At 40.8% G+C, this 23,638-nt stretch overlaps 8 protein-coding genes across 10 annotated transcripts; 3 read left to right on the top strand and 5 right to left on the bottom strand.

The window, feature by feature from the left end:
- Positions 1 to 8,230: 8,230 nt before the first annotated feature.
- On the top strand, positions 8,231 to 9,329 carry LOC115771839 (esterase GA18864). Its single transcript, XM_030717721.1, has 3 exons — positions 8,231 to 8,445; positions 8,503 to 8,823; positions 8,880 to 9,329. The coding sequence occupies exons 1-3, from the start codon at positions 8,316 to 8,318 to the stop codon at positions 9,299 to 9,301; spliced, it is 873 nt and encodes a 290-aa protein (XP_030573581.1). The 5' UTR covers positions 8,231 to 8,315; the 3' UTR covers positions 9,302 to 9,329.
- Positions 9,330 to 9,644: 315 nt separating this feature from the next.
- On the bottom strand, positions 9,645 to 11,575 carry LOC115771976 (elongin-B). Its single transcript, XM_030717895.1, has 4 exons — positions 11,211 to 11,575; positions 10,888 to 10,981; positions 10,583 to 10,727; positions 9,645 to 10,062 (listed from the first exon to the last, which is right to left on the bottom strand). The coding sequence occupies exons 1-4, from the start codon at positions 11,211 to 11,213 to the stop codon at positions 9,948 to 9,950; spliced, it is 357 nt and encodes a 118-aa protein (XP_030573755.1). The 5' UTR covers positions 11,214 to 11,575; the 3' UTR covers positions 9,645 to 9,947.
- Positions 11,576 to 11,687: 112 nt separating this feature from the next.
- On the top strand, positions 11,688 to 12,369 carry LOC115771977 (signal recognition particle 14 kDa protein). The gene is made up of 4 exons (XM_030717896.1): positions 11,688 to 11,775; positions 11,829 to 11,901; positions 11,977 to 12,077; positions 12,139 to 12,369. Exons 1-4 carry the CDS (start codon positions 11,752 to 11,754, stop codon positions 12,268 to 12,270), a joined length of 330 nt encoding a protein of 109 aa, XP_030573756.1. The 5' UTR covers positions 11,688 to 11,751; the 3' UTR covers positions 12,271 to 12,369.
- A 1-nt stretch (position 12,370) lies between these two features.
- On the bottom strand, positions 12,371 to 13,204 carry LOC115771974. The gene is made up of 3 exons (XM_030717894.1): positions 13,066 to 13,204; positions 12,745 to 13,009; positions 12,371 to 12,682 (listed from the first exon to the last, which is right to left on the bottom strand). Exons 1-3 carry the CDS (start codon positions 13,132 to 13,134, stop codon positions 12,393 to 12,395), a joined length of 624 nt encoding a protein of 207 aa, XP_030573754.1. The 5' UTR covers positions 13,135 to 13,204; the 3' UTR covers positions 12,371 to 12,392.
- A 325-nt stretch (positions 13,205 to 13,529) lies between these two features.
- On the bottom strand, positions 13,530 to 17,186 carry LOC115771928. The gene is made up of 7 exons (XM_030717826.1): positions 16,819 to 17,186; positions 16,595 to 16,743; positions 14,965 to 15,820; positions 14,785 to 14,904; positions 14,553 to 14,717; positions 14,356 to 14,464; positions 13,530 to 14,296 (listed from the first exon to the last, which is right to left on the bottom strand). The coding sequence occupies exons 1-7, from the start codon at positions 16,880 to 16,882 to the stop codon at positions 14,059 to 14,061; spliced, it is 1,701 nt and encodes a 566-aa protein (XP_030573686.1). The 5' UTR covers positions 16,883 to 17,186; the 3' UTR covers positions 13,530 to 14,058.
- Positions 17,187 to 17,350: 164 nt separating this feature from the next.
- LOC115772086 (septin-2) lies at positions 17,351 to 19,523 on the bottom strand. The gene is made up of 2 exons (XM_030718044.1): positions 19,303 to 19,523; positions 17,351 to 18,664 (listed from the first exon to the last, which is right to left on the bottom strand). The coding sequence occupies exons 1-2, from the start codon at positions 19,448 to 19,450 to the stop codon at positions 17,553 to 17,555; spliced, it is 1,260 nt and encodes a 419-aa protein (XP_030573904.1). The 5' UTR covers positions 19,451 to 19,523; the 3' UTR covers positions 17,351 to 17,552.
- A 49-nt stretch (positions 19,524 to 19,572) lies between these two features.
- Positions 19,573 to 21,937, top strand: LOC115772084 (signal recognition particle subunit SRP72). The gene is made up of 4 exons (XM_030718039.1): positions 19,573 to 19,835; positions 19,894 to 20,933; positions 20,993 to 21,678; positions 21,735 to 21,937. Exons 1-4 carry the CDS (start codon positions 19,649 to 19,651, stop codon positions 21,862 to 21,864), a joined length of 2,043 nt encoding a protein of 680 aa, XP_030573899.1. The 5' UTR covers positions 19,573 to 19,648; the 3' UTR covers positions 21,865 to 21,937.
- Position 21,938: 1 nt separating this feature from the next.
- On the bottom strand, positions 21,939 to 23,584 carry LOC115772085 (tRNA pseudouridine synthase A). 3 transcript variants are annotated; one of them, XM_030718041.1, is made up of 4 exons: positions 23,484 to 23,574; positions 22,853 to 23,359; positions 22,532 to 22,802; positions 21,939 to 22,476 (listed from the first exon to the last, which is right to left on the bottom strand). In XM_030718041.1, exons 1-4 carry the CDS (start codon positions 23,572 to 23,574, stop codon positions 21,954 to 21,956), a joined length of 1,392 nt encoding a protein of 463 aa, XP_030573901.1. In that variant the 3' UTR covers positions 21,939 to 21,953. The 3 variants fall into 3 exon arrangements, with proteins under 3 accessions (XP_030573901.1, XP_030573902.1, XP_030573903.1); XM_030718042.1 differs by having other exon boundaries at positions 23,418 to 23,571; XM_030718043.1 differs by having other exon boundaries at positions 22,309 to 22,465; positions 23,484 to 23,584.
- Between the last annotated feature and the right edge of the window lie 54 nt (positions 23,585 to 23,638).

The following is a 23,638-nucleotide window of genomic DNA, read 5'->3' as shown; positions in this document are numbered from 1 at the left end:
CTACCCGCACACGCACACGCACACACACACACAAGCAGCTGTTTGCAAGCGGAAGACGCTTAATGAGCACACACAACAGAAGAGGAACAAGTCGATGCGACTTCCTCATGTGAATGACTGTCATTTGGCTGGACCTACATGTGTCCTTGAGTGGGTCATAAAGAGATTTTTATTGCGTTGAAGTTAACTAAGATCCACACATAGACTCATTTCTAGGAACTGACAGCGCAGTCTTTTAAGTCTGGCGGCAAAGGTAAATCCTTTAAGGCACATAAGGATTTTGTCTCTCACATACACACATACTAGCACGCACACTTACAAATGTGAGACATATGCCCAGCATGTGGTTGACTTTTGGCTTTTAGGTGATTTGCCCTAAATCTACTTGTGGCCCCACAGCATTTTGATTAACGACATGACGCACTAATGTCAAAAGTCATTCAATCAGCTCCGACTGCAGTAAACAACACATACACACCCATATAGTAGGGTGTGTGTGCATGTGTGCGTGTGAGTGTATTGATGTCTAGCTACGTCTCATTCATGATTCCTTTGGCATCAACATTGTATTCACGCATTGACAGCATAGATTGATCATTGGCACGTGATTGAATTGAATTTGATGAAAAACTCTGCCAATCTGTCTGCAAATTTTTTAACGATGTGCATTTTTTCCTGTCCAATTGAAAAACAAACCACGAACAAATAAAACATGAGTGCTGTAGACAATTGGGACCGAATAGCTGATACCATGTAAATTGATGATAACTTACTTTGCATACAAAACTCGGGCTGAAAATCGATTTCAGGAAAATTTCTAATTAGCTAAAAATTATGCTCCTAAAGCTATTCTATATATACTCTAAGATCATTCTTACAAACTGGATCGAGTTGGTTGCTTATCAGGAATATAAACTCTCTTAAGGGAGGGAGATGCTTCATATTGTCAAAATGAACCCATCTTAAGAGGGCACAAAATAAAAGGGGACGGAAAGAATGCGCAACTGGAAGGTACATTCTATTGGGAACTTTGATATACCAAGCTAAGTATATTCCAACTTAATATATATGTATGTCTAAATAATTGGCAACATTTTTCTAACACATTTTCTTAACCAAAATAATCATTATAAATTGTCTTATGTCAGTTGCCTATAATGTATATTGACATTGAGTCTTCTGTCTTCTGTGTGATATTTAATAGTTACGTGTATAATTGCATGCCTAACTGATGGTAATTGGACCTTTAACCTTTAGATGGGCATGTTGAGTATTCATTGTCAGTCACAATTAGTAAAAGTTTTTAATATGCATTAAGTTTAGCTGCTAATCACAAACTACGTTCTGTCAGTGAACATTTCGACTCGGTCCGGTCGCTGGGCATTTGGCAAAATCAACTGAAATGTGGATTCAACTAAAAACCATTGGACAGCCACTAAGCCACAGTGTTGCCACAGTTGCCACTGCCTCAAAATGTGTCATGCAATTTCTGTTTGTCGAATGCAAATCAATTAAAATTGTCAGCGCTGCCAATGGCAACCCAAAGTAGACAGCAGCTACAACAAAATCCGCTTAAAGGTTTCGCTGGCAGTTGTTGTAATACCCTGTACGACGAGTTGTCTGTCTAGCCCAACTGAAAATGAAGAACTGTTTGTTTTTTTTTTTTTTTTGCTGCTGTTCATAAAGAAGTTCGTATATAAGCGCAGAAGACAGCAATGACTGCCTTTCCAGATTGGGCGTTGACTCCTCTTGGGAACCGGGCTTGATACCACTTTTGGTATTGAAATTTGACAGCAAGGCTTAGAAGAACATGTCATAAATATAAATATAGTTAAGAGCTGACTGCAGGATAACTGCCGGTCGATCAAGTCAAACAACAAACAGACAAATGGATATTATCATTTTATATGTTCATTTGCCCATGTTGTTGCTATTGTTGTTGCACACATGGCGCAAAGCTTTTAGCTTGTTTGCGTTAAAGTGGAGATGAAAGGCGCTGAGTTGGAGAGCTGGAGAGTAGCTGGATTCGAGTAGCTAGGAGCCATCTGCCAGTGGACAAACAAAAGCAGCTGCTTAAATTAAGTAACAATCGCAAGCAGGCCGACATGGTAATATGCTTAAGGAATGAACATTTAATTGAATTGCATTTTGGCCATAGTAGGACACAGCTTGTAAAATGTGTGTAAAATGTGTGTTAAGCTGTTTACATTTTTGTTGTTATTGTTGCGGTTGCCTGTAAAAATATGCAATTCTTAATTGAAAATTGATTTTGGCCAGCTTCGTTCGCATTCTCAAGTGCAAATTGGTTCATTTGTATGCATTGGTGCTTTTTGGTCTGCGCAATGTGCCTCGTTGCATTTGCATTTACGTTTACGTTTACGTTTACGTTTACAGCTGGCTTTGAGCGTAAGCTGAGCATTTAAATACACAGCATAAATGATTTAATTTGGCCAATTGGCCCCAACCGATAAGCTAATGGCTGGTGGCCGCATTCCGCTTGGCCAAACGAACTTATGGCCTGCAACAACAAAAACAACCAATTCCCGGATTGCATATATTAGGCCACCGTCCTGCATTGTGCCTTTTCCGGCTTTTGTTAGTCCTATTATGTATTATTATTATTGGCTGCCAAACTATGCGCACATGACACGCATTAAAGTTGCAGGACTGTTCATTGGGCCACCTATAAATATGCGCATGTATTATATATTATATGTAATTAATAGCAACAGCAGCACTTGCGAGCCAGCAGAGATGCACCACGACAGCCGCTAATTGAGAAGCCACAGTTAATCGATTTTCGGCCAGCCGTGACTGCGGCAGGTGATTTTACTGCGGCTGCAGCCAAATGTGGCTGTGGCTTCACTTTGTACCTTTGGTGCATGCAGACATCAGCATTAAACACAGGAAATTACTATACTCAAGGCAAATTAAGTTTTAATCAAGGCGACCACCAACCTCGGAAACAGATTATTCACGCCAAAAAAACTTGGTTTAGTTCAAAACAATATCGATTAAGACTCTATTAAATTACTTAACGAGATTTCTTTACAAATAATCAAATTAAGAGCTGACTTTAGTTTCTGAACATAAATCCAGAATAGATTACTAAATGCATTTTAAATTCCGTTGCGCGATTCATAACCCAATCAAGGCACCCTTGGAAAGGGTATTTAAGCACTTTGGGGCGGGTCAGAGGCAACAAATGGGGGGCGTTTGAGAGCAACCCAATCTATTTATATGCTTGGCTGGACAACAAATAAAAGTTGCTCAGAACTTTGCATAGAACAAATTGAAAAAATTCTCAGCCTGATTAGCAAAGTTGATTACGAACACATTTCTATATAGCCCGGCCATAAGCACTATTCATTTAAATGCCAATGCTGAGTATATTTTTGTGCCTTTTTGCAAATTGGCTATAATCAATTGCCGATTGCAGCAAATCCTTAAACATATTAGTCAAATTGTAGCATGAGAACTGCAGTTTGTGCTTGAAATTTATAGTAGCATACTTTTTGGAGCAGAACAGAATTAAGTGTCTCAGTTGTATTGAGCTTTAATTACTATTTGATACAGAACTTAGCTGCATATATTTTCCTATGTATAAGTGTCTGGTTCACCTAATAGCCAAACACAAAACATTTTAGCCAGTTATTGCAGAGCATTGTCTATAATGCAAGAACGGAAATTTAAGCCAAGGCAAATGCAAAACACATGCAAAGGCATAGAGATTGTCGGAGTTTATGAACTTTGCCTTTTGGGTATTCGGTTGCAGCAGCCAGAAATTAAAACATTTTTCCATGTCCCTTTTGTTAACCGGAAATGCACTAGTTCAAAGATGGCGTCCGTTATGCTGGTCTGAGAGGGCCAGCTGACTTTAACTTTACTTTTGTACTGTTTCCGCTTCCGTTGTGCTCTGGCCTAGGCACACGGCTCACCCACTTGCTGTGCTATTTTCTTCAAATTGGGGCGTGGGGCGTACTGGCTTTGGTGTTTTTTTTTTTCTGCTATTTTTTTGTTTAATGCTTAATGCCTGATTGAGTTTTGCTTTTGATTTCTCGAGTTGCTCTTGTTTTGTTTTGATGGGTTTGTTTTTTTGCCTACTGGACATTTCTAAGAGATTTTCACTTTTGTGGTTTGTGTTTTGAGTATTTTCAGTTATTAAACTTTTCGACTGGCGCACACTTTACCCCTCCGCAGCCGACTTTTTGTGGCTGCCCGTTGCTAAGTAATGAGATCGATTTTAATGCCGCGCCGTTCATTTTCCTCATTTTCCCCAGTTTTTCATTCTGTTTTCCCATTTTTGGTTTGGCCACTTGTGCCACATTTCAACGCGGCTTTTGTTGCGTTTTGTTTATGCCGCTCTGCTAATTAAATAATAATTGCTTTTAAGCAATTATTCTGTTTGCATGCGCACAGAGGCATGTGCACTGAGGAGTTGCATGCTTTTAAAATATTAATCCTATAATGTCCTGTATTTGGATGCATTTTGTATTGTTCGTTCTTTCTATTTATTGTTCAGCTTCTGATATCTTCTATAAGCCGCTTAGCAAAGCCTTGAACGGAACTAGTTGCCCGAGCTCGAGTCCATGTCTGAATTGCTTTAAATGTGGAATATGTTTATATTTATATAATTAAACATGGAAATATAATGTACATGTAAATATGTAAATATACATACGCAAAAATATCTTATTTCTATAGATAGATTTATAGATAAAATAGAGCTGCGGCATTAAAAATAATACAATCATCTAAGGCAATGTTTCCTATATTGAGGAACATATGAACACGTTAAATCATTTTAAAGGAAAGAATACATAGTTTTAAGAACGTAAATTCATTTCGGTAACCTTTTGAAAACATTCAAGAAATTTTATAAAATGCAGAACAAAAAGTGCTGCTATTATTTTTTTGCAACTAACAAAAATGATGAATCAAATATGAGAGGAAAAAAGGGAAGCGAAGAGAAGATACAGTGGAACAGAATAAGCTCGACTGAGTGCACGAGCATGTTAAAATACTAACGAGCATAATAATACCGGAGCGCGAATTAACCATCGTTGCCCAGGTGACCTTTTCAAATTTAACATCAGTTTGATGTGGACGAAGCAAAAACATAAAGGCTTAATTCCACATTTTTTCACGGATATTCCGGACTTGGGAATGGAAATCAACGAACACGTTAAAAGTAATTGTTAGTATAAAGCTTCAAAAATTAATTTAAAGCTAATCGAAAAAAAAATCCAACTTTGATATCTAGATGTTCGAACAGGTGTGCCATGAATTTTTACAAAGATCTTCGAAATAGAGCTTGAGCCTGATCGGATGGCATACAAAAAGCTCATACGGACTAGGATTTTGTTCTTTTAACAAAGCTAATTGCATAAAAATGCCGGCCGCCCTTCGCAGCGCTTATATTTCTATTTAGCCAATTTGTTGTTTTTGGGGCCAATTGAGTTTGCTTAATTCTTGCTTCAAATGAGGCAATTAGCAATTGAGTCACGTAGAGTGCAATCTGGCAAACAAAATTGATTTGTTGTTAAAATTCGTTCACTTCGAAGGCGCAGAGCCGTGCCAGAGTCGAAGTCAGTGCAGGCATTTGGCTAATTTAGCTGAAAACAAATGGCAAGAATTGAAATCCAGCTAAAGGAATTAGCAGGTGGCTAAGTAAAGTAAAACTTCGATACAGTAAACTGTCAAAATTAAGTACTCTAAATATATTGGAAAAGCCACAATAAATATATTTTGGTACAGTAGAACTCATTCATTTAATCAATTCAATAAGCATACTTTATTTTGAGATATTACCACCATAAATTGACCACATAGTTATTGTATATATAAACGGACGTTAATTAAAGTAATAACTATATATCAATGAAATGTTAAATATATATTGTTAAATTGCAATTTATTGTTGCATTATTGTGGCCGTAAACACCAATAAACTCATCAGCACCTGGGCGATAAGTCAGGTGATTGCCGTAACCGAAAAACCTCAAACCTCAAAATGCGCTTTCAATGTTGTCTGAGATATTTATGCCCCTGGCATATACACCAATGCATTTAATGTGATTTACGATTATTAATTTATTTCACACTATTCTGATTCGAAAACTAAATACTCCGATGCCAGCACCTGACAAACATTTGCAACGTCTTGCAATCGCAACTGAATTCCAATCGCTGGAATTTGATTTAAATATTAAATACGTCTGTCTGCCGGCCACATGACCACATGGCTACAGATACAGATACAGATACAGATACAGATACAGATACAGATACAGATACAGATACAGATACAGATACAGATACAGATACAGATACAGATACAGATACAGATACAGATACAGATACAGATACAGATACAGATACAGATACAGATACAGATACAGATACAGATACAGATACAGATACAGATACAGATACAGATACAGATACAGATACAGATACAGATACAGATACAGATACAGATACAGATACAGATACAGATACAGATACAGATACAGATACAGATACAGATACAGATACAGATACAGATACAGATACAGATACAGATACAGATACAAATACAGATACAGATACAGATACAGATACAGATACAGATAAAGATACAGAGCTGCAAGCTCGCTGCTAAGCACTGACATCGAGTAAAGGGCAGACATATGAAGTTTGGGTTTCTGTGTGTGCCTTGCTCTGGTCCTGGGCCTGGTTCTGGGCCTAAGCAGCACGGTGCTGCAGGAAATGGTGGGCAACTTTTTGGTTTATGCGCATTTAAAGGCTGCCCTGACCGGCTGTCTGTGGCTTTGTTTGTGATTCACAAGCGTGAAATAGCAGCAGCATAAAATATTTAACAGTTTTCTATCGACTCTCTGTCTCTCTCTCGCTCCCCTCCGTGTGTGTGTGCGTGTGTGGGTGTGTTGTACAAAAGTTGTGCTTCTGCGGTAGCTCAATATATGCATGCATGTATCTGCATGCATACATATGCATTTTTATTTGGCTCTTCATTTTTGTGGGTTTGCCAGTTGTTCGCTTCAATGCGTGTAAATTCGTAATAAGTTGCAGCCGGAAGCTCATTTTTCTATTTATTTGATCGCATTAAACACATTTACACATAAAACACGCACGCACACACAATAGCAAATTGCAACAATTGCGTGAAACACATAAATATTTACAATTTACGCATAACTGGCAAATGCCTGCCGTTAAACCATTTCAAGCTCAACCTCAACAATGGCCGAATGAAATGCGAAATACGCAAGCATTCATTAAATTGCATTTAAATTTATCGCTGCCATCTGATGGGCCGATGCTAATAAATCAGCAAATTAATATAACAAAACGGGTAACGTGAGGGCTGAGGGTGACGACAGGCCAAAAGCACAGGCATATTGGACATAAAGGTAAACATTGCTTAAGTTATGCGTGACAACAATTTGTCCAATTAATACTCTAATTACAATTTCGGTAATTTTGATGTGTGTTCTCTAACAGACTAAAATGAGCACATCTGGAATTCGAATTGATTATCCTTTTTTCCTTAAATACATTTTTTTTGCGTTTTAAACTTCTCAGATCTCTTTCTGTTTCTGTTACAGTTCGGATAATATTTAAATTTGGAAGTTCACAATAAGTACCCAATATCCGACTGATGAGTCTAGTCTTATCTAAGACGCAATGCAAGGTGCGTGTCTTGAATGGATACCTAAATAAAACTAGGACCTTCTTAAATATCCTTTAATGTTAACTTAACAGTTTTGCTGAATGAGATTCTAGCTCGAATACATTCACACAGATGGCGCAGAAGTATTAAAATATCTCAACAGATGACGCCAGCCATACATTAAGCAAAACTATTTTATTGATAGATGGCGCCAGCGCAAAGTGTGCGACAGAGTCGAAACATGTATTCAATTAAGGATCTATCGAATGGACATGCGCATGTAAAAGGGACAAGTATATTGGCGCAAACAAGACGTATTTAAAAAGGATATGCAAGGTTCACTCCTACTTAACTTGAATCATTATGTAAATATGACTAACTTTTACTGAAATAGGTTTGATAGATTTATCAGTTACTTAAACTAGCATCAGATTTTGAGTATTGTATACATTCCCATCAAGTTGATTCATTTGGAACCATCGGTATTTTTATGCTTTTTGAACCAACTCAAACAAGCCGACTTAAATGAACTGAAAGTTTCATCTCTAGCAGTTGGGATATCAGCTGTTCATACGTTTAACCTCAAAAAACATTGGGAGTTTTTCTTGTGGCGCTTTTTTGCAGCTGGGACTACTTATCCACTATGACCAACAACGAATCAGAGACTGCTGGCTCGAGCCGAGCGAGTAGTGGTGCCTCCGCATCTTCTGCCGCCAAGGTGGAGATCACAGAAAAGGTGCGAGTTCTTTGCCTGCACGGATACCGGCAAGATGGTTCGTACTACTGAATTCTTGAAACAATTTATTTTAACATCATACTTGAAATTCAAGCGGATTCATTTAAAAACAAATTGGGTTCGTTTCGCAAGTTTGCTGGGAAATATGCGGAGTTTGTGTTTATCTCAGCGCCTCACGTAGCTGCGCCACTAGAACCATCGGCAGAGCCAGTGGAGCATCAGCGCAGCTGGTGGGCCAACAAAGATGATGGCACATTCAAAGGCACCAACAAAAGTGGACCGGCGTACGGATTCCAAGAGAGTTTACGCGTCGTCGAAGATGCTTGGAAGTCACAGGGACCATTCCAAGGGCTCCTGGGGTTTTCCCAAGGTGCCTGTTTTGTGGGACTGATTTGTGGTCTGGCCAAAAAGAAATGTAAGTGTTCTATTCTTGGCTTACCCATTTACTGACATCAGCTGCTTCCCCACCAGTGACCTCTATTCGACCCGAATTTGCTGTGCTTAGCTCCGGTTTCATATCTGGCAGTCTCGTGCATATGAGTGCTTACGAGGAACGCATCACAATTCCCACCCTACACGTTTACGGGCTGACGGATGAAATCATTCCCAAGGATATGAGCGAATCGCTGGCAGCTCACTTTAAGAACGTAGAAGTGCTCGAACATAGTGGAGGCCATTATTTTCCGGCCACTGCGCAGCAGAAACAAACGTACATTAACTTCTTCCAGGACCGTCTTCAAGAGTATTTGGAGCACTTGGAGCTGCAGCAAAGCAGCAACGCGTCGTTCATCGATAGCGCCGAGGAGGACGAGGGAGCTGTGACGGATGCTAATGATGCAGAAGTGGCAGCTGTGACGGCAGCCGCCGGTTCCGGAATGGATGATAGTGATTAGTACTGTAAATTTTCTTTTTCCTTTTTAATAATAATTAAATCTTATTATTACAATAATAATAATAATAATCATAATTTGATTATAAATTATAATAAATTTAAATCCCAATATTTTAAATTATTCACCGTTTGCTCAATTATCATCAATTGCCATTTTTATAAGCTATTTCAAGTGTGACTTTCATTTCATAAATTTTCATTAAAATTTTGTGTAGTATATCTATTTTTTTCTTAAACAAATTCGTACAAATTCCTTAAGAAACAAACAAATAGTTAATTTTAAATATATAGGATTATCAAATCCCATCTCAAATTATAATTTTGAATCATATTAATTAAATTGTTCCTTGCTATAACCAACGAAAAAAATGCATACATAATTAGCTATTGTTGCTGTTGCTGTTTTTTTGACCAGGCAGAGTAGAAATTGTAGTACAATTCAAAACATTTAGCATTGCATCGAGAGAGTTGACTGTGGGGGACAAGCGAGCAATAGTTATTTTGACTCTCAGCATTAGGTTTGTCTCGCATGCGACAGCAGCAGCAGCAGCGGCTGTGAATCCAAGTAGTAGCTGCTGTTGTTATTGTTGATGATGGTATTGTTGTTGTTGTTGTTGTTGCTGTTGATTTTAATGCTTCTTTTCACTTTATGCGACTTGTTCCTGTCCATTTGAGGCCTCTTGATTCTTCATCACTTCTGGTAAGTCGGGCGGTGCTGAATATGGGGTGATATCAAGCGTCTCAAAATCACCCATTTCGTTCCTGCGAGCATAGAAAGCGCATTAGCAAAGTGTTAACTGAATAATAACAACTATGGCACACGTGCGAGCATTAAAAGATAACATACATACTAGAGCTGGACTCGTGTCGTGTTGTCTTTTGTGACACGACAACGCAGGACTCAACACGTGTCGCGTAAGATAAAACTAACGTTGATATTTGAACTGAACAATACTTTTGCTTCATTTAAAAAAATAATGCTGATTCATTAACTTTGAAGCAGATAGCAAACCAATTAAAGTAGGTAGAAGGGGCAAGAAAAAGTAAACATTGGTAAAAGTCGTGCGTGTCGTGTTGGGGTTTATGATATATTTGAACATGTTTCTGATTCGTGTTGGTATCGCGTCGTGTTAGAAAAATCAAATACGCGTCCATCTCTTATATGTACATAGAACAAAAAACAACAACGGTAGTCGCGGTAGTCGCTTATCAGCGTGACTCAAAGGGCGGCTTTCATAACGGCAACTGGAATAACAGGGAATGGGCATCAATCGTCGCTCACCTGCATGTTAAGCCCAACTGTGCTGGGGCTTGAGCCTTTGCCGTTGATACCGTAACACCGTAGTCCTGCAACGTTTGATCATCTTCCATGACATCGTTGTCCTGATTGTATAACCGTTGATCGCTAGGTGACACTTTCAAAATGCCTGCCAATGATTATAAAATTACTTAATAATCAAAAATCAGATCTAAAAATAGGAATAACACTTCAACACATACGCACACGCACCCACACAGACGGACACACACACGCGCGCGAATACAGAGCAAAGAGAAATACATGTGTATGCATATTGGTACACTTACCTTCGATCATGCGTTTCAGTTCAACAACTGATGTGTTCTCCTTGGCATCCGTGAAGATGGTTGTCTTATGCCTTCTGATCATGAGGAACACGTCCTGTAAGAAAGTAGTAACAATGTTTTCGGTCAAAGTTCATTGCAATAACAGCAGCGATGACGACGGCGACGTTGCGCGGCTTTTGCTTATTCACCGTGCTCACGACCCTGTGTGTGTTGGTGTGTGTGTATGTGTGGGTGTGTGTGTGTGTCTGCATTAATGACTCGCAAGTTGCCCAGCATCAACACATCGTCCTGAGCTGCGCTGGAGGCCGGCTACGCGTGCTTACCATATTTGCAAGATTGTTGTCGTGAGTTGCCTTTTGTTGACTTCTGCCAAGGGGCTTGAAGGTTGTGCTTTAACACAGAATTTGTTATTGTCGTTGCCTACTACGGCTACTGCTACTACTGGCGTGGGCGGGCGGGGGCGCTTCCTTTGGCGGTCGTCGAGTCGGTCGATCGTTTCTGCTTACACCATCAGCCTGTACACGCTGGATGTGAAATCTTGGGAGCTTTGGGTATGCGACTGCGGTGATGCCAACTTTTGTGAGTGTTTGGGCGTTCAACAGCCTAGCTGATTGCCTGCACTTGTAAGTTTTCGTAGATTTTTACGATTTTTAATGTAAATTTTTTTTGGCGAAGCAAGACCGAATGCCAGCCCTGCCAACTTAACAGCATATGCAAGTGGGCAGCTCTAATGCTTTTTGTGTCGTCAGAACTTATGTTAGTTAACAGTCTGTTAACAATGTTGGGTTACATTCCATAAAATAATGTACTAAATAAGCCACAGCACACAAGTCACTTTACGCTAGCTCTAGTATCTGCCACGAAATGGTTTTGCTCGACAATTCTAACGTAAATAAATCAATTTACCCCAATATTCTCAATAACGCTGCATTTATTTACAGTTCATTCTGCGCCTGGAGAAGATTGCCAATGAGGCGAAAGACAATTCTTCCTTCACGATAACATTTAAACGATGTAAGTAGCGAGTCTGCCCGCATGCGACTTCTCTAATTAAAATGCGTTCTGTTTTTTTTCAATTAAAACACACAGATGATGGGCATGATCGTCCTGTGCCGCGAGCAGAAAAAAAACCTCTGCCCAAACCAGAAACATACATGTGCCTGATGCGTGCCCAATTCAAGTCCAAAAAGGTAAACAAAGCTTATATATATATTCTGCTTCTTAACAGTTCACTTGTCTATCAAATAACAGATTTCTACAGTGGTTCGCCAGGGAGACGTTCCCACAATGATGGCGATGTACTCACAATTTATGAAGAGCAAAATGGATGGTCTTAAGCGTGTTAAGAAAGTGAAAAGCAAGGCCAAGGCAGCCAAGGCATAATCCAAGTGTGGTGACGGCGGCGTTAAAATTAGTTAAAGCTTTTAGTTACCTCTACCCATACCCGATTGCGTTAACTTGTAAATTAAAATTTTTACGATATTTCTGGTTGTCAATAATTGTGATTAATCATCGGTTAACAACTTATCCTTCTGAACGCAAAGATTGAGCAAATACTTCGGTAATTTGTCCAATCTTAATCCGTACAAATATTTGGGTCTTATGAGCTGTACCAGAGCATAGATATACTCTCTTTGTGCCAGCGCTTCATCGTCCTCGGACATGTAGCATATATCGTCAATATACATGACATCGATGCCCTTGCCAAGTGCAAGATGGAAGGATGCACCAGCCTTTGGTATAAAATCTAAATAGCCGGTCAAATTGTCAGCTATAAGAGCACTGATGTAGTCATCTGAAGAACAAAACGTTGTAGATTATATGTATTATATAAATGTATAGATGTGAGGCACCAACTTTTCAAATAATATAAGATGGCATTTTCATTGTCCTCGTTCTGTCCGGCTGGTATCAAAGTCAGCATGATCTTTGTATTGTCGTACACAATTTCGGTTGGTTCGTTGGGCTTAAGGACATCGAATTTATACCCTTGATTCGATTTGGATGACACGCTTTGGAAACGAGCCACATCTTCTGCTGAGCCGATAATGCGCCCACACCAATTTGAAGGAGCTCTGTGATCCTGGAACGCGGCTGATGTTAACAGCATCGGCCCATTGTGCTATGTAGATATAATTATATTAATTAATATAAAAAAAGATCTATCTTAGTACTTACTTGCTCATAAGGTCCATATGTTTTATGGGGATCTAATATTAAAGGCTGTCCAATATCGTTTAAAAACATTTTTTTGCCAGGAACTAAACAAAATGTAAGACTAGTTTTGAGGTGTTCTGCTAACGCAACATTTATCTGTAAATTTACATGGGCAAATTATTACCAGAGCAATTTGCGTTTTCAAGCGCATTTCTGCGTAATTAACGCGCGATTTTCAAAATAACAAATAAGTGGCCCAAATATCGGATACAAATAAAATGTTATATCGTATCCTAACAATATTGAATTTTGATCCAATTCATAAAACCAACGATTCGCATATGTTATATGCATATATACATATAAGATTTGATTTTCTGTCATGCGATCAAGAATTGTCTTTATGTTTGACGCAGGCCATGTATGTACTTTTAGAAGCGTTTTATCATAGCCCAGGATTTTGTTTTAAATATACAAATATAATGTTAGTTCTATCACAATGAATAATATATTTTTTGTGTTTGGTTGTTTTGTATATGCATGTGCTGTGTCTTTGCCATCAAGTTATGTCTGCAAACATGACAATATATTATGCTTTCACTTAAAACGAATCAAATTTTTAGCATACGTTAATTTCCTTCTTTTGTTTCTTGCTTTTGCTTGTTTTTTTTAGAACAAAGACAGTCTTTTACAACATTTTATGAGAATATTAGTTGCGTTCATAAAATTTATCCATTTGCTATGAAATATTGCATGTCGTTTGGCAATTGCTGAGCGAGTGTGCGTTTTGGTGGACGAAAATAGTCACGAATATGAGTAAATGTGAAAATATGGGGACACGAACAAAAATTGGGATGATATTGCCCACTACAAAAAAAACTGCTTTACAATGCAAATGACTAAAACTTACGAAACGCACCCATTGAAAGAAATCAAAACTATGAACTAAAAACTCAAAATTTAAATTAATATGATTAAATAATAAAGATAACAATTATGCAAAAGTGTTCAATTTTAGTTGAACGTATTGTAGCGCAAATTGCTGTCAACGTCGCCAACGTTGCCGCCAAAGCTTCCGGAATTTGACGGCTGCTCGGCCATGAGATCCGTGCTTGACTGCGAGTACCGACGCCACCTGGGCCATGGCCACGCATCACGTATGCTGTCGATCAAACGCTGCTGGAATGTTTTGTATTCCATATCCACCGACTGTGTATCACCAAAATTAAAATCAGCCACCTCTACCGTAAATCTGAAGGCATACAAAATAAGTTGCTCGTTGCGACTACGAGTAGGATATTGGGAACTTACCGATTACGGCTCTGCATGTAGTAAGCCACTCCGAAAATGACCAGGCAAACGGCTACCAGAGTGCAGGCAATAGGCACAACTACAACCGATAGCTGCGATTGTCGCTTAGCTGTTGGAAGAGTGAAAAAAAAGGATTAAAAAAAACAAACTCTTAAAAGTAAACTTAATTTAGGTTGATTTGTAGATGCTTTGCCAACCTTCATAGATGTTAATAGTAACTTGATTGACACTCTCAGAGACTTCGTTGCGTATAAAAAAAAGAATCGTCTTGCTATCCGCGAAATAGCGCGCAAATATGAAGTCGCACTTGTCGTACATATCATAGCTGCTGCACGTTTCGTTTCCTGTGGCATTATACGGCGCTAAAGTTTGGGAATAAGTAAGTAAATAAGGCACTAAATTGGACAATTTATACGTTTGGATACGCACCATTGTAATACTGAATGCACACCTCAAAGGGCGCTGAGCCTTTGCAGGTGATTTGTAGATTGATCAGCTCCCAATGCTGCAGCCAGTTCTTGCCGCTCGTACCAAAGCTGGAGATGGGCGCTGAAGAAATTGATTTTATTAGAATGTTTAATTGCTTTCAAATTTTGCTTGATCACTTACTCTTAGAGACAACACGCCGCTGAAAATAGCCATAGGTATTGTTTGGATCCTGTGCAACAATGTTGCCATCAACACAATTGTAAGCTGGTGCCGGGACGGGCAGCAGCTTTAGCTTGCGCACGCCCAAAGGATTTACAAGAGCCATGGATGCGTTGCCACTGCTGTTTTTCTTCAGGAGCTCCTGCTGCACTGCGGCAGCCAGGTTCAGACCAAGCAGCTTAGCATTTGCGTGCATGGTTTGGTTAAGGTCACGTTTAAGTCGAGACAGTTTTGGTGCTTTTGTGGTTGTAGTTGTTGTTGCGGGAGTTGTTGTTGTTGTGGCGGGCGTTGTGGAAGTGGACGTTGTAGTTGCGGGCGTGGTGCTTGTAGTAGTGCTCGTTGTTGTTGTTGTGGTTGTTGTTGTTGTTGTAGATGTTGTTGGCTCTGGCAGAGGAAAGGGTGATGCCACCACCAGCGCCTCAATATTATAGTATTGATCAGGATCGGGATATATTGCTTGATAGTCATAGGCATGCGACATGCCCAGATATGTACAGTTTTCGAACCAGTACGTATTAATATAGTAGTTATTACTTTTTAAATAATCCAAATCTGCTTGCCATAGTTCAATGCTATGCTCTACTGGATACTGCGTGGACACAAAATCCTGTGTGCGCACCTTTTTATCCTGTATAAGCTGCAGACTGCCGCTAAGTGTATTGACCACTGTGAGGGCAACTGCATTCTCAGCCACCGGAAACCACAATATGAACGTCTTCTCCGACACACTCACTTCTAAACGATGGACTCCCAAATTCTTGTCGTCCCTTGCGTATATTACACTCCAATTGCTGATTGGTTCGGTCGTCTCAATTTCCTGCATTTCAGCAAAAGCAATTTAAATACGTAATTAGTCATTCATTAATAAAATATGGGCGTAGCTTTTAATTAGGTCGTTTATAATAGCATCTGTGACGCAAACTAAACACAAAAACTTAGTATGTAAAGTTATAGGCGAATACTAATAAATCAGTCAACTTTTGTGCTTATTTTTATTGTATGACGAAACAAATGTACAGTTTCCAATTAAAATAAATTTTATATATTACATGACCCATATGCACAATTGAAATTGTCGTATGTTAATAGAAAAATTAACAAAGGAAATAATTGACATGCCAGCATCGCGAATTTGGTCAATTTACAGATCATGACCGAGTCAGTGTACTCTAATGTAGTGTAACTAAACGTGCCAGGCACGGCTATTCAGCGACATTAAATGATTGCAAAAATTAGCATTGCAAATTTGATATCGAGTACATACAAATTCAATGGAAGCGTTATCTAAAATTAACTCTGTAAATGTATATTATTATCAACTGGTCTTATACAACATTTGAAATGCGCTTTAAATATGGAAATTGTTTGTTGCTGATGATGACGATTCCGGCTTTAGCTTTCTTATCGTAAAAATGAATTGGAACGTATGTAGGGAATGTGCGCTCCGTGGCGAGCCAGAGACTTCGCATGTGTACATTTAATTAGTCATAGTAATAGTATGGTGCGTATGAACATATGTGTCGCTCTGTGTCAACCGTTACTCTATACTCTCTATAAGGCAAAAGTCGCTTTCTTTTCGCAACGTATTTACCTTCATTTGGCCAGCACTGTCCTTCCAGGTGAAGCTATAGCTGCCTTTGCTGGCAATTTTATTGCCATCGTATAATGTGGCGCTAACATTTACCGTGGAGCCGATGAGCGCATGTTGTGGGGCCGTTATAACAACATGTTTACAATTAACTGAAATGCGGACAGTTGAAAATTATTCATTTTGCACGAATCAAAACTCGATTGGCATCGAGGTTTAGTTCTTACCTGTATGCAATAAGGCGTACAGCACCAGAGTTAACGTTAGCAATGTGCTGCTAATGCTATGCATTTTTGCAAAGCAACAAATTGGCGTCTGGTATTTCCGACTACGCTTATTATGAAAAATCACTTTTGCAGTGCACCTGCACCCCCGCCCCTATGGACAAACAAAAAAACACACATACACACAGAAAGTTCCGAATTGTTTTTAAGAGTACCATACAATAAGTTTAGAAATGTATACAACAATCTGAACACTTTTAATTGCTTTATAGTTGTTTATAATTCTAATGATTGACTACATTAATTATTTGCAATACAATAATTGCGTTTTCGTTTATTTGATAGAACTGCAAGTTAGAGTTGTCAAATCGTTCGATGCAAGCGCAATTGACTCACTGAACTAAATGAGCGAACCAAGCTGTTTAGCTGGTTCGCTTGTTCATTCGATTCACCTTCTCGTTCGTTCTCCTAACTCTAGTTAGATATTATGGTATTCAGCCCTGGTAAAAAAGCCGCTTTCAATTTGTTTAAAATACTAAGTTCGTTTATTCGTTAGTTGTAAATAATCATACTTATATGTATGTATGCATATATGTATGTACGTTGGTGTATATGTTAATATTTGAAGAAAACTTAATAGCATAAATGAATACAACGAGATGAAAAAGCAATAATTACTTTGGGATACGCAAACCGTACAAAATACTTGAAGACAATTGCTTATATGTAATGTCTGTCTACTTCTTCTTGCTTTTTCCCAGCGTAAGTGTATGGTGTGCTGTGGCCAGCTGTTGCTTGCGCCTCTGAAAGTCCAAATAGTCCTCTTCGAGTGCTTTTCGAGATTCTTCAAGCTTGCGCTTCTCCTCCGCATGATCCCGCTTTAACTTCTCGAACTTCAAATGCAAGTCTTTCTCACTGTCTTTGAGCTCGGCCTCCTTCTCTTTGACTCGCTGCACAAACATCTGGCGCACCTCCTCTTCCTTGGACTGAAGCTCGGCAAGATGATTAGAGCGCTTTGCCTCAAAAGTTTGCTGGAATGAGACAGGTTTGTTGTCACTGTCCACATCACTGAAGCCCATCTGCTCCAGCCGCTTCTGACGGTAGAGTTCATAGTGTCGTGTGTGCGTCTTCTCGCGCATATCTTCCATATTTGTGCGAATGAGCATCTCACGCAGCTTGACAAAATCGCAGTGCGTCTCGTTCTCTACCTGGACCGTGCCCCAGGGATATTGGCGAGCGCGAATGAGCTTGTTGCCCACTTTGATGAATTCAGTGCTGCCGACAACGGCGAACGGAATGTGCGAATTCATCAGACTGTTTGTCTCCGCCACGGTCTCATCGTCAGTGGGGAACTGGTAGATGTGCACGCCATTTGTGTTGAGCTCCTGTATGATCTTTGCTTTAAAGCGCTGCAGCTCCACCTTGGAAATGGTATCCGCTTTGGCAATCACCGGAATTATGTTCACCTTGCTGTCCAGTTTCTTCATGCAAACTAAATCCAAGGACTTCAGACCATGTCCAGTCGGACAGATGAAGTACAGACAAATGTGTATGCGACTGTCATGGCACGTGACAAGGGAGCGCTTGATTTTAAGCTCCTCCTGCAAATAATTCTCAAACTGGGCATCAATATAGTCGACAACAGCCTTGAACGAATCGTCCTTGTTGATTTGGTCGCCATAGCCAACAGTATCGCAGATCGTCAGCTTGAGCCGCACATTGCTCTCTTGCAGCTCATATGTGTGGGCCTTCAATTTAACGCTGGGCAGCGTATGGGGACTCGGCGTCGACTCGAAACTGGTGTTAAACAGTGTGTCCATCAATGTGGATTTGCCCAGACCCGTCTCGCCTATAGGGGAAATAAGCACATGTTACTGGCAATGTTCATAAGTCAACTCAAGTGTCTTCAATTGGGCACTAGACAAATATTTGTGTCAGGCAGTGTTGCCATAATAGCTTTTTTATAGCTGTTTTAATATTGAAAGTATTGAAAATCAGGAAACTTTAGAATCAGCTTTTGTCTAGAAATCGATGACAACACAATTAGTAAATTGGAGCAATAAATGTTAATCCAAATCTACATTCATAATACATAGATATATTAAAAGTGCTGCAAATCTTTAGCTTTTTTCTGCCAATATGCATAGCTTTTTACGCCCTTCAAATACTGACAGCACTGGCGTCAGGGTGAAATTGTAGAAAGCAAATTGATGAAAATCGATTGCTAAACACTTTGCATATTAATCCGGCTAGCTCGCGACGAATTCAATTGTTTACACATATATGCGAACGTACATGCATGCAGTGTAGATATGTAAGTGAGTCATTTGGTGCTGGCGTGCCTAAGAATCTGTGTGCAATGCACTCATTTCAACTCCATACATTTTTCTTCGTTGATTCATTGCACATACATACACACACTTAGGCAATGCCGCATACACATACTCACACCCACACATGTGTAGTAGCGCATTTGTATATACACACCTATGCACATAACGTTGAAAACGAATCCGTTTTGCACGCTTTTATTGACCAGTTGATCGGGCAAACTGTCAAATCCAACATGTCCAGACTGCTTTAGCGTGCGTAGGTGCACTTCCTTTTTATTTATAAAATCTACTTCAGCCGACATTTTACAATAATTTACACAAAACACACGCACAGAGTAGAGCTCGCAAAGGCGTCGCCAGCGAGTAATATTTGTTGATAGTAAATCGTTATCGATACACAGCTGACAAAGACCAATTATCGAGCGACTATTTTACAGCGATCCGTCCACACTGCATGCTTGACAGTCTGGCAGTGGCAACACTCGAATTTATTATTGCTGATGTGTCCAGCTGTCAAAGTTGCTAGCGAGGCGAAAGTTGGGTGTCAAACTGTTTTCTGGTTGATTATTATTATTATGTCGAAAGATGCAAATCCCAAGGAGGCGCTTATTAAAGCGGCCTATGCTGATGTTCATAAGTTCGGCACCAATCAGGAGTTTGACAAGGCTGTAAAAGCCGTTAACCGCAGTAAGTTACAAGAAATGTGTCAAAACTACCATATTTCAACAATCACAATTTTTCCCAGTTTTGGGCGTTGCACCTGATGATCAAACGGCCTTACACTGCAAAGTTGTCTGCCTGATGCAGCTGTCCAAGTTTGATGAGGCGAACAAGTTCATCGAGAAAAATCGTCTCAGCAGTGTGCTGATCTTTGAGAAGGCTTACTGTGAGTACCGCCTAAACAAACAGGTGCAGGCACTTAAAACCATTGACGATGCTGGCGTGCAGCCGCTGCCGGCTAAGCTTAAGGAGCTGCGTACACAAATACTATATCGCCTGGAACGCTACGAAGACTGTCTAGATGCATACAAGGAGATCATCAAGAACAGTAGTGACGAGTACGAGGACGAGCGTCGCACCAATCTCAGTGCAGTAGCAGCAAATTTGGCCTTGGACAAGGAAAAGGAAGTACTGGAAGTGCCAGAGGACACTTACGAGCAGTACTTCAACAGCGCTTGCATTCAGTCCAATCGCCAGAAATATGTAGAGGCCGAGCGCAAACTGCGCACCAGTGAAAAACTGTGCCGCGAGTTTCTCGAAGAGGAAGGTGCCAGCGATGAGGAAATACTCGAAGAGCTGGACGTCATCCGAGTTCAGCTCGCCTACTGTCTGCAACAGCAGGGCAAGATTAAGGAGGCGAGTGTCATTTACGCTGAGTGTTTGCGCCATAAGCCCAAGGATGCTGCTCTTGTCGCCGTTGCCAGTAACAATTCGGTGGTCATTAACAAGGATCAGAATGTCTTTGATTCTAAGAAGAAAATACGCGCTGCCATGGCAGAGGCTTGTGAACCAAAGCTAACTTCACGTCAGAAGCAGACAATAGCGCTCAACAATTGCCTTTTGGCATTGTATACAAATGCCGGCGATCAGGTGCAGCAGCTAACACAGAAACTCACCCAAAGCTATCCACAAGTAGAGTTTGAGGCACTGCTCATACGCTGCAGCCAACTGGCCAATGACAAGAAGCACAAGGAGGCCATCGAGCAACTGAACAAGTTTGCCAGTACACACAAGACACACGAGTTTATCAGCAAATTTGCCATTATTCAGCTGCACTTGTTACAGGTCAGTGGCGGCTATCCTATTCTTATTCTGTTCATAAAGCAAATTCCATGATTTTTCAGGGAAATCGTAAAGATGCCATCGAAACACTGCTCTCGCTGGGTGAGGCCAAGTACAAGCCTGGCATTGTCTCGGCGCTGGTGTCGCTCTATTTGGGCACAGACAATAAGCCGGCCGCGTCGGCACTGCTCAAGTCCGCCGTTGACTGGTACAAGCAGAATAACGTGAGCAGCGGTGATTTGTCGGACATGTGGCGTCAGGCAGCCGAATTTCATTTGCGTGGTGGCGCCTCTGAGACCGCTGCCAGCTCGTTAGAAGAGCTGCTCAAGCTAAAGCCCAACGATATGAAGGTTTTAGCGCAGCTGGTTATTGCTTATGCACAGTTTAATCCTAAGCGCGCGCTTGAGATAAGCCGCAAGTTGCCCAAGTTGGAAACTCTTACCACGGCCTCCGAAATCGATGCCCTCGAAGCGGCTAATTGGGTGATGTCCACGAAGGCAGCCAAAAAAACAGCCAACGCCAAAGTTGAGCCGTCGCCTAGCACACCCGCAACAGAAAAGAAGAAGAGCGGCAATCGCAAGCGAAAAGGCAAGCTACCCAAGAACTACAATGCTGAGGTGGCGCCCGATCCCGAGCGCTGGCTTCCCAAGTATGAACGTACCGGCTTTCGTAAGAAGCGCGGCGGTGCGCGCGCTAAGGACATTATTAAAGGCTCACAGGGCATGGCTTCTGGCGCAGCTGACCAATAGTAAGTGATGACTTTCTTCTACATAATCTAAGTATACTTATTTCTTCCTATTTCAGCGACATGTCCAATCGTGCCAATCTGAACAAGAACTCGCCTGCGACACCCGTTTACCAGGAACCCGCACCCGGTCCAAGGCAGCAGCATCGCAAGGGTGGTCACAAGAAGAAGAAGGGCGGACGCTTTTAAACTGTAGCCAAACAAATGCGTTTAAACTGTATCAACTTTACAAAATTACAACTGGTTTATAATTGTCAACTTATACATAATTAGTTTTGCTATTCCTCCCCATCATCATCCTCATTCTTCATCTGCTTGCCGGTAGCCTCAGGCGGAGGCTCATCTCGCCTAGTGTCGTACGAGTGAAAATGCAAAGTACTCAGCCAATCAAGCATGTTGCGCTGCTCGGTCTCCGTTTTGTATATGTTGGCGTAGATGTGCTGCTCTATAAACTGCCTAACTTGCTCCTCCTGCGCCTCCCATGTCAATGGATTATGTATGCCGTCCTTGCCATAGCGGTCATTGTAGCGCTCGTAGTGCACGGTGTCCAGCACAAGGCCCAAGCCCGGTGCCATCGGCAAGTCCAGACGCTCCTCGGTCAAAGCGCGTTCCAAAGTCGCCGTCGTGGTATTGCCACGTACTATGGCAATGGCCAGGCCGACCATTTTACGTATCTGATGTAACATGAAGCTCTGACCCTTCACCTGCAGCGTTACAAACTCAATGCTCTGTGGACTTAGGAATGGTGCGCTGCATGTGAAGGACATGATAAAACGCTTGGCAGATGGATCTAGAAAGTTCCTTAAAGGCAAGCGTTTTTATTATGATAGACAATATCTGGAGACGAATGGCTTACTTTTTGCTCGTAAAGTTGTGAAAGTTTTTGGTGCCCTCGTACAGCTTTAATGTGGCGTTAACCAATTCCTGAAGCTCAAGCGGTATGCGATACGTTTCCTGTTCGTGCTGCTCATCACAGGCGGCAAATGCTATAGTTGGCAGAGTATACGTATATGTGCGTGCATTACACTGATCCTTGGCATTAAAGCCTTTAGTAACACGTTCCACACCAAACAGACGTATCTGATCGGGCAAATCTGCATTAAATGCTAGAAGATCCAGCTCCTCGGCTGAAAAGTCATGTGTTAATGATGTTTAGCTGAATAGTTAAATTACTTACGCAACTTAACGGAGCACACCTGTCGCGCAGCCGAGACACCTTTGTCTGTGCGTGCGGCACGCTGAAAGCTGGCAATTTGCACCTGCTCGAAAGAGTCCTCTGTTATCCATTTGTGTTTCAACATTGCTTTAAACAGCTCCTCTTCGATGGTCTGCATGCCAGGATTGCGTTGCATGCCATAGTAGTTGGCGCCACAGTAGCTCAACAAAATGGCACTTTTCTTGCGCTTGATGCGATCCGCGGGATCAAATGGAGCTCGCTTTGTCCCATTCGCAGCATCTTCCTCGTCTTGTGCCTTCCAGTCCACCCATTTCTTTCGTTTAAGAGTACGCTTTAAGCGATTGGCTTCTTTAACGGACTCATCTTCAGCCTCTTTGGTTACTTTCCTTGCCTCCCGCTCTTGTTCCAGTTTGTCGAGTGCTTCAGTCATGGCCACAGCAAAGGATTTGTGACGCGAACACAAAGAGTACCGGCTAATGTCTGTTCGAAGCAGCGTTTTCAGGCAAACTGTGGAATAAATACATTTATTTGTTGCTGGCAGCTATGACAGTGTATAAAAATTCACCTGCCTTTGGGAAGCGGACTAATATATGCCTTAAAAGCATTTATTTAATTTAAAAAAGTGAATTACCAACAAATACAACTTTACACGTGTGCCGTTCTTTTATGGTAATACAACCCAGCTGCTGCATGACGACTTGTAGCTCGTCACATACACACATATTTGATTACCAAAGCTGCCACAACCCTATCGAAATTTGTATTTATTATCACAAATCGAAAAGG

This window comes from Drosophila novamexicana, unplaced genomic scaffold, assembly GCF_003285875.2.
Source record: "Drosophila novamexicana strain 15010-1031.04,08,12 unplaced genomic scaffold, DnovRS2.1 tig00000108-arrow-pilon, whole genome shotgun sequence".
NCBI lineage: Eukaryota > Metazoa > Arthropoda > Insecta > Diptera > Drosophilidae > Drosophila > Drosophila novamexicana.
This window is presented reverse-complemented; position numbering and strand designations above follow the sequence as displayed.

Excerpts from the sequence above, each read along its gene's own strand:
- LOC115771977 (XM_030717896.1), top strand. The coding sequence starts at position 11,752 with ATGGTTTTGCTCGACAATTCTAAC. Across the intron at positions 11,902-11,976 it reads CACGATAACATTTAAACGAT|ATGATGGGCATGATCGTCCT; the intron begins GTAAGTAGCGAG and ends TAAAACACACAG. Across the intron at positions 12,078-12,138 it reads CCCAATTCAAGTCCAAAAAG|ATTTCTACAGTGGTTCGCCA; the intron begins GTAAACAAAGCT and ends ATCAAATAACAG.
- LOC115772085 (XM_030718041.1), bottom strand. The coding sequence starts at position 23,574 with ATGTGTGTATGTGACGAGCTACAAGTCGTCATGCAGCAGCTGGGTTGT. Across the intron at positions 23,360-23,483 it reads GTGTAAAGTTGTATTTGTTG|TTTGCCTGAAAACGCTGCTT; the intron begins GTAATTCACTTT and ends TTTATTCCACAG. Across the intron at positions 22,477-22,531 it reads CACAACTTTACGAGCAAAAA|GAACTTTCTAGATCCATCTG; the intron begins GTAAGCCATTCG and ends CTTGCCTTTAAG.
- LOC115772086 (XM_030718044.1), bottom strand. The coding sequence starts at position 19,450 with ATGTCGGCTGAAGTAGATTTTATAAATAAAAAGGAAGTGCACCTACGC. Across the intron at positions 18,665-19,302 it reads TTTCAACGTTATGTGCATAG|GCGAGACGGGTCTGGGCAAA; the intron begins GTGTGTATATAC and ends TTTCCCCTATAG.
- LOC115771839 (XM_030717721.1), top strand. The coding sequence starts at position 8,316 with ATGACCAACAACGAATCAGAGACTGCTGGCTCGAGCCGAGCGAGTAGT. Across the intron at positions 8,446-8,502 it reads GCACGGATACCGGCAAGATG|CGGATTCATTTAAAAACAAA; the intron begins GTTCGTACTACT and ends TTGAAATTCAAG. Across the intron at positions 8,824-8,879 it reads TGGTCTGGCCAAAAAGAAAT|TGACCTCTATTCGACCCGAA; the intron begins GTAAGTGTTCTA and ends CTTCCCCACCAG.
- LOC115771928 (XM_030717826.1), bottom strand. The coding sequence starts at position 16,882 with ATGCATAGCATTAGCAGCACATTGCTAACGTTAACTCTGGTGCTGTAC. Across the intron at positions 14,718-14,784 it reads GTGCATTCAGTATTACAATG|CGCCGTATAATGCCACAGGA; the intron begins GTGCGTATCCAA and ends CCCAAACTTTAG. Across the intron at positions 14,465-14,552 it reads TACTATTAACATCTATGAAG|CTAAGCGACAATCGCAGCTA; the intron begins GTTGGCAAAGCA and ends CTCTTCCAACAG.
- LOC115771974 (XM_030717894.1), bottom strand. The coding sequence starts at position 13,134 with ATGTTTTTAAACGATATTGGACAGCCTTTAATATTAGATCCCCATAAA. Across the intron at positions 13,010-13,065 it reads CATATGGACCTTATGAGCAA|CACAATGGGCCGATGCTGTT; the intron begins GTAAGTACTAAG and ends ATATCTACATAG. Across the intron at positions 12,683-12,744 it reads CATCTTATATTATTTGAAAA|ATGACTACATCAGTGCTCTT; the intron begins GTTGGTGCCTCA and ends TTTGTTCTTCAG.
- LOC115772084 (XM_030718039.1), top strand. The coding sequence starts at position 19,649 with ATGTGTCCAGCTGTCAAAGTTGCTAGCGAGGCGAAAGTTGGGTGTCAA. Across the intron at positions 19,836-19,893 it reads TGTAAAAGCCGTTAACCGCA|TTTTGGGCGTTGCACCTGAT; the intron begins GTAAGTTACAAG and ends AATTTTTCCCAG. Across the intron at positions 21,679-21,734 it reads TCTGGCGCAGCTGACCAATA|CGACATGTCCAATCGTGCCA; the intron begins GTAAGTGATGAC and ends TTCCTATTTCAG.
- LOC115771976 (XM_030717895.1), bottom strand. Across the intron at positions 10,728-10,887 it reads ACTGAAACGCATGATCGAAG|GCATTTTGAAAGTGTCACCT; the intron begins GTAAGTGTACCA and ends AATCATTGGCAG. Across the intron at positions 10,063-10,582 it reads CAGTTGGGCTTAACATGCAG|GAACGAAATGGGTGATTTTG; the intron begins GTGAGCGACGAT and ends CTATGCTCGCAG.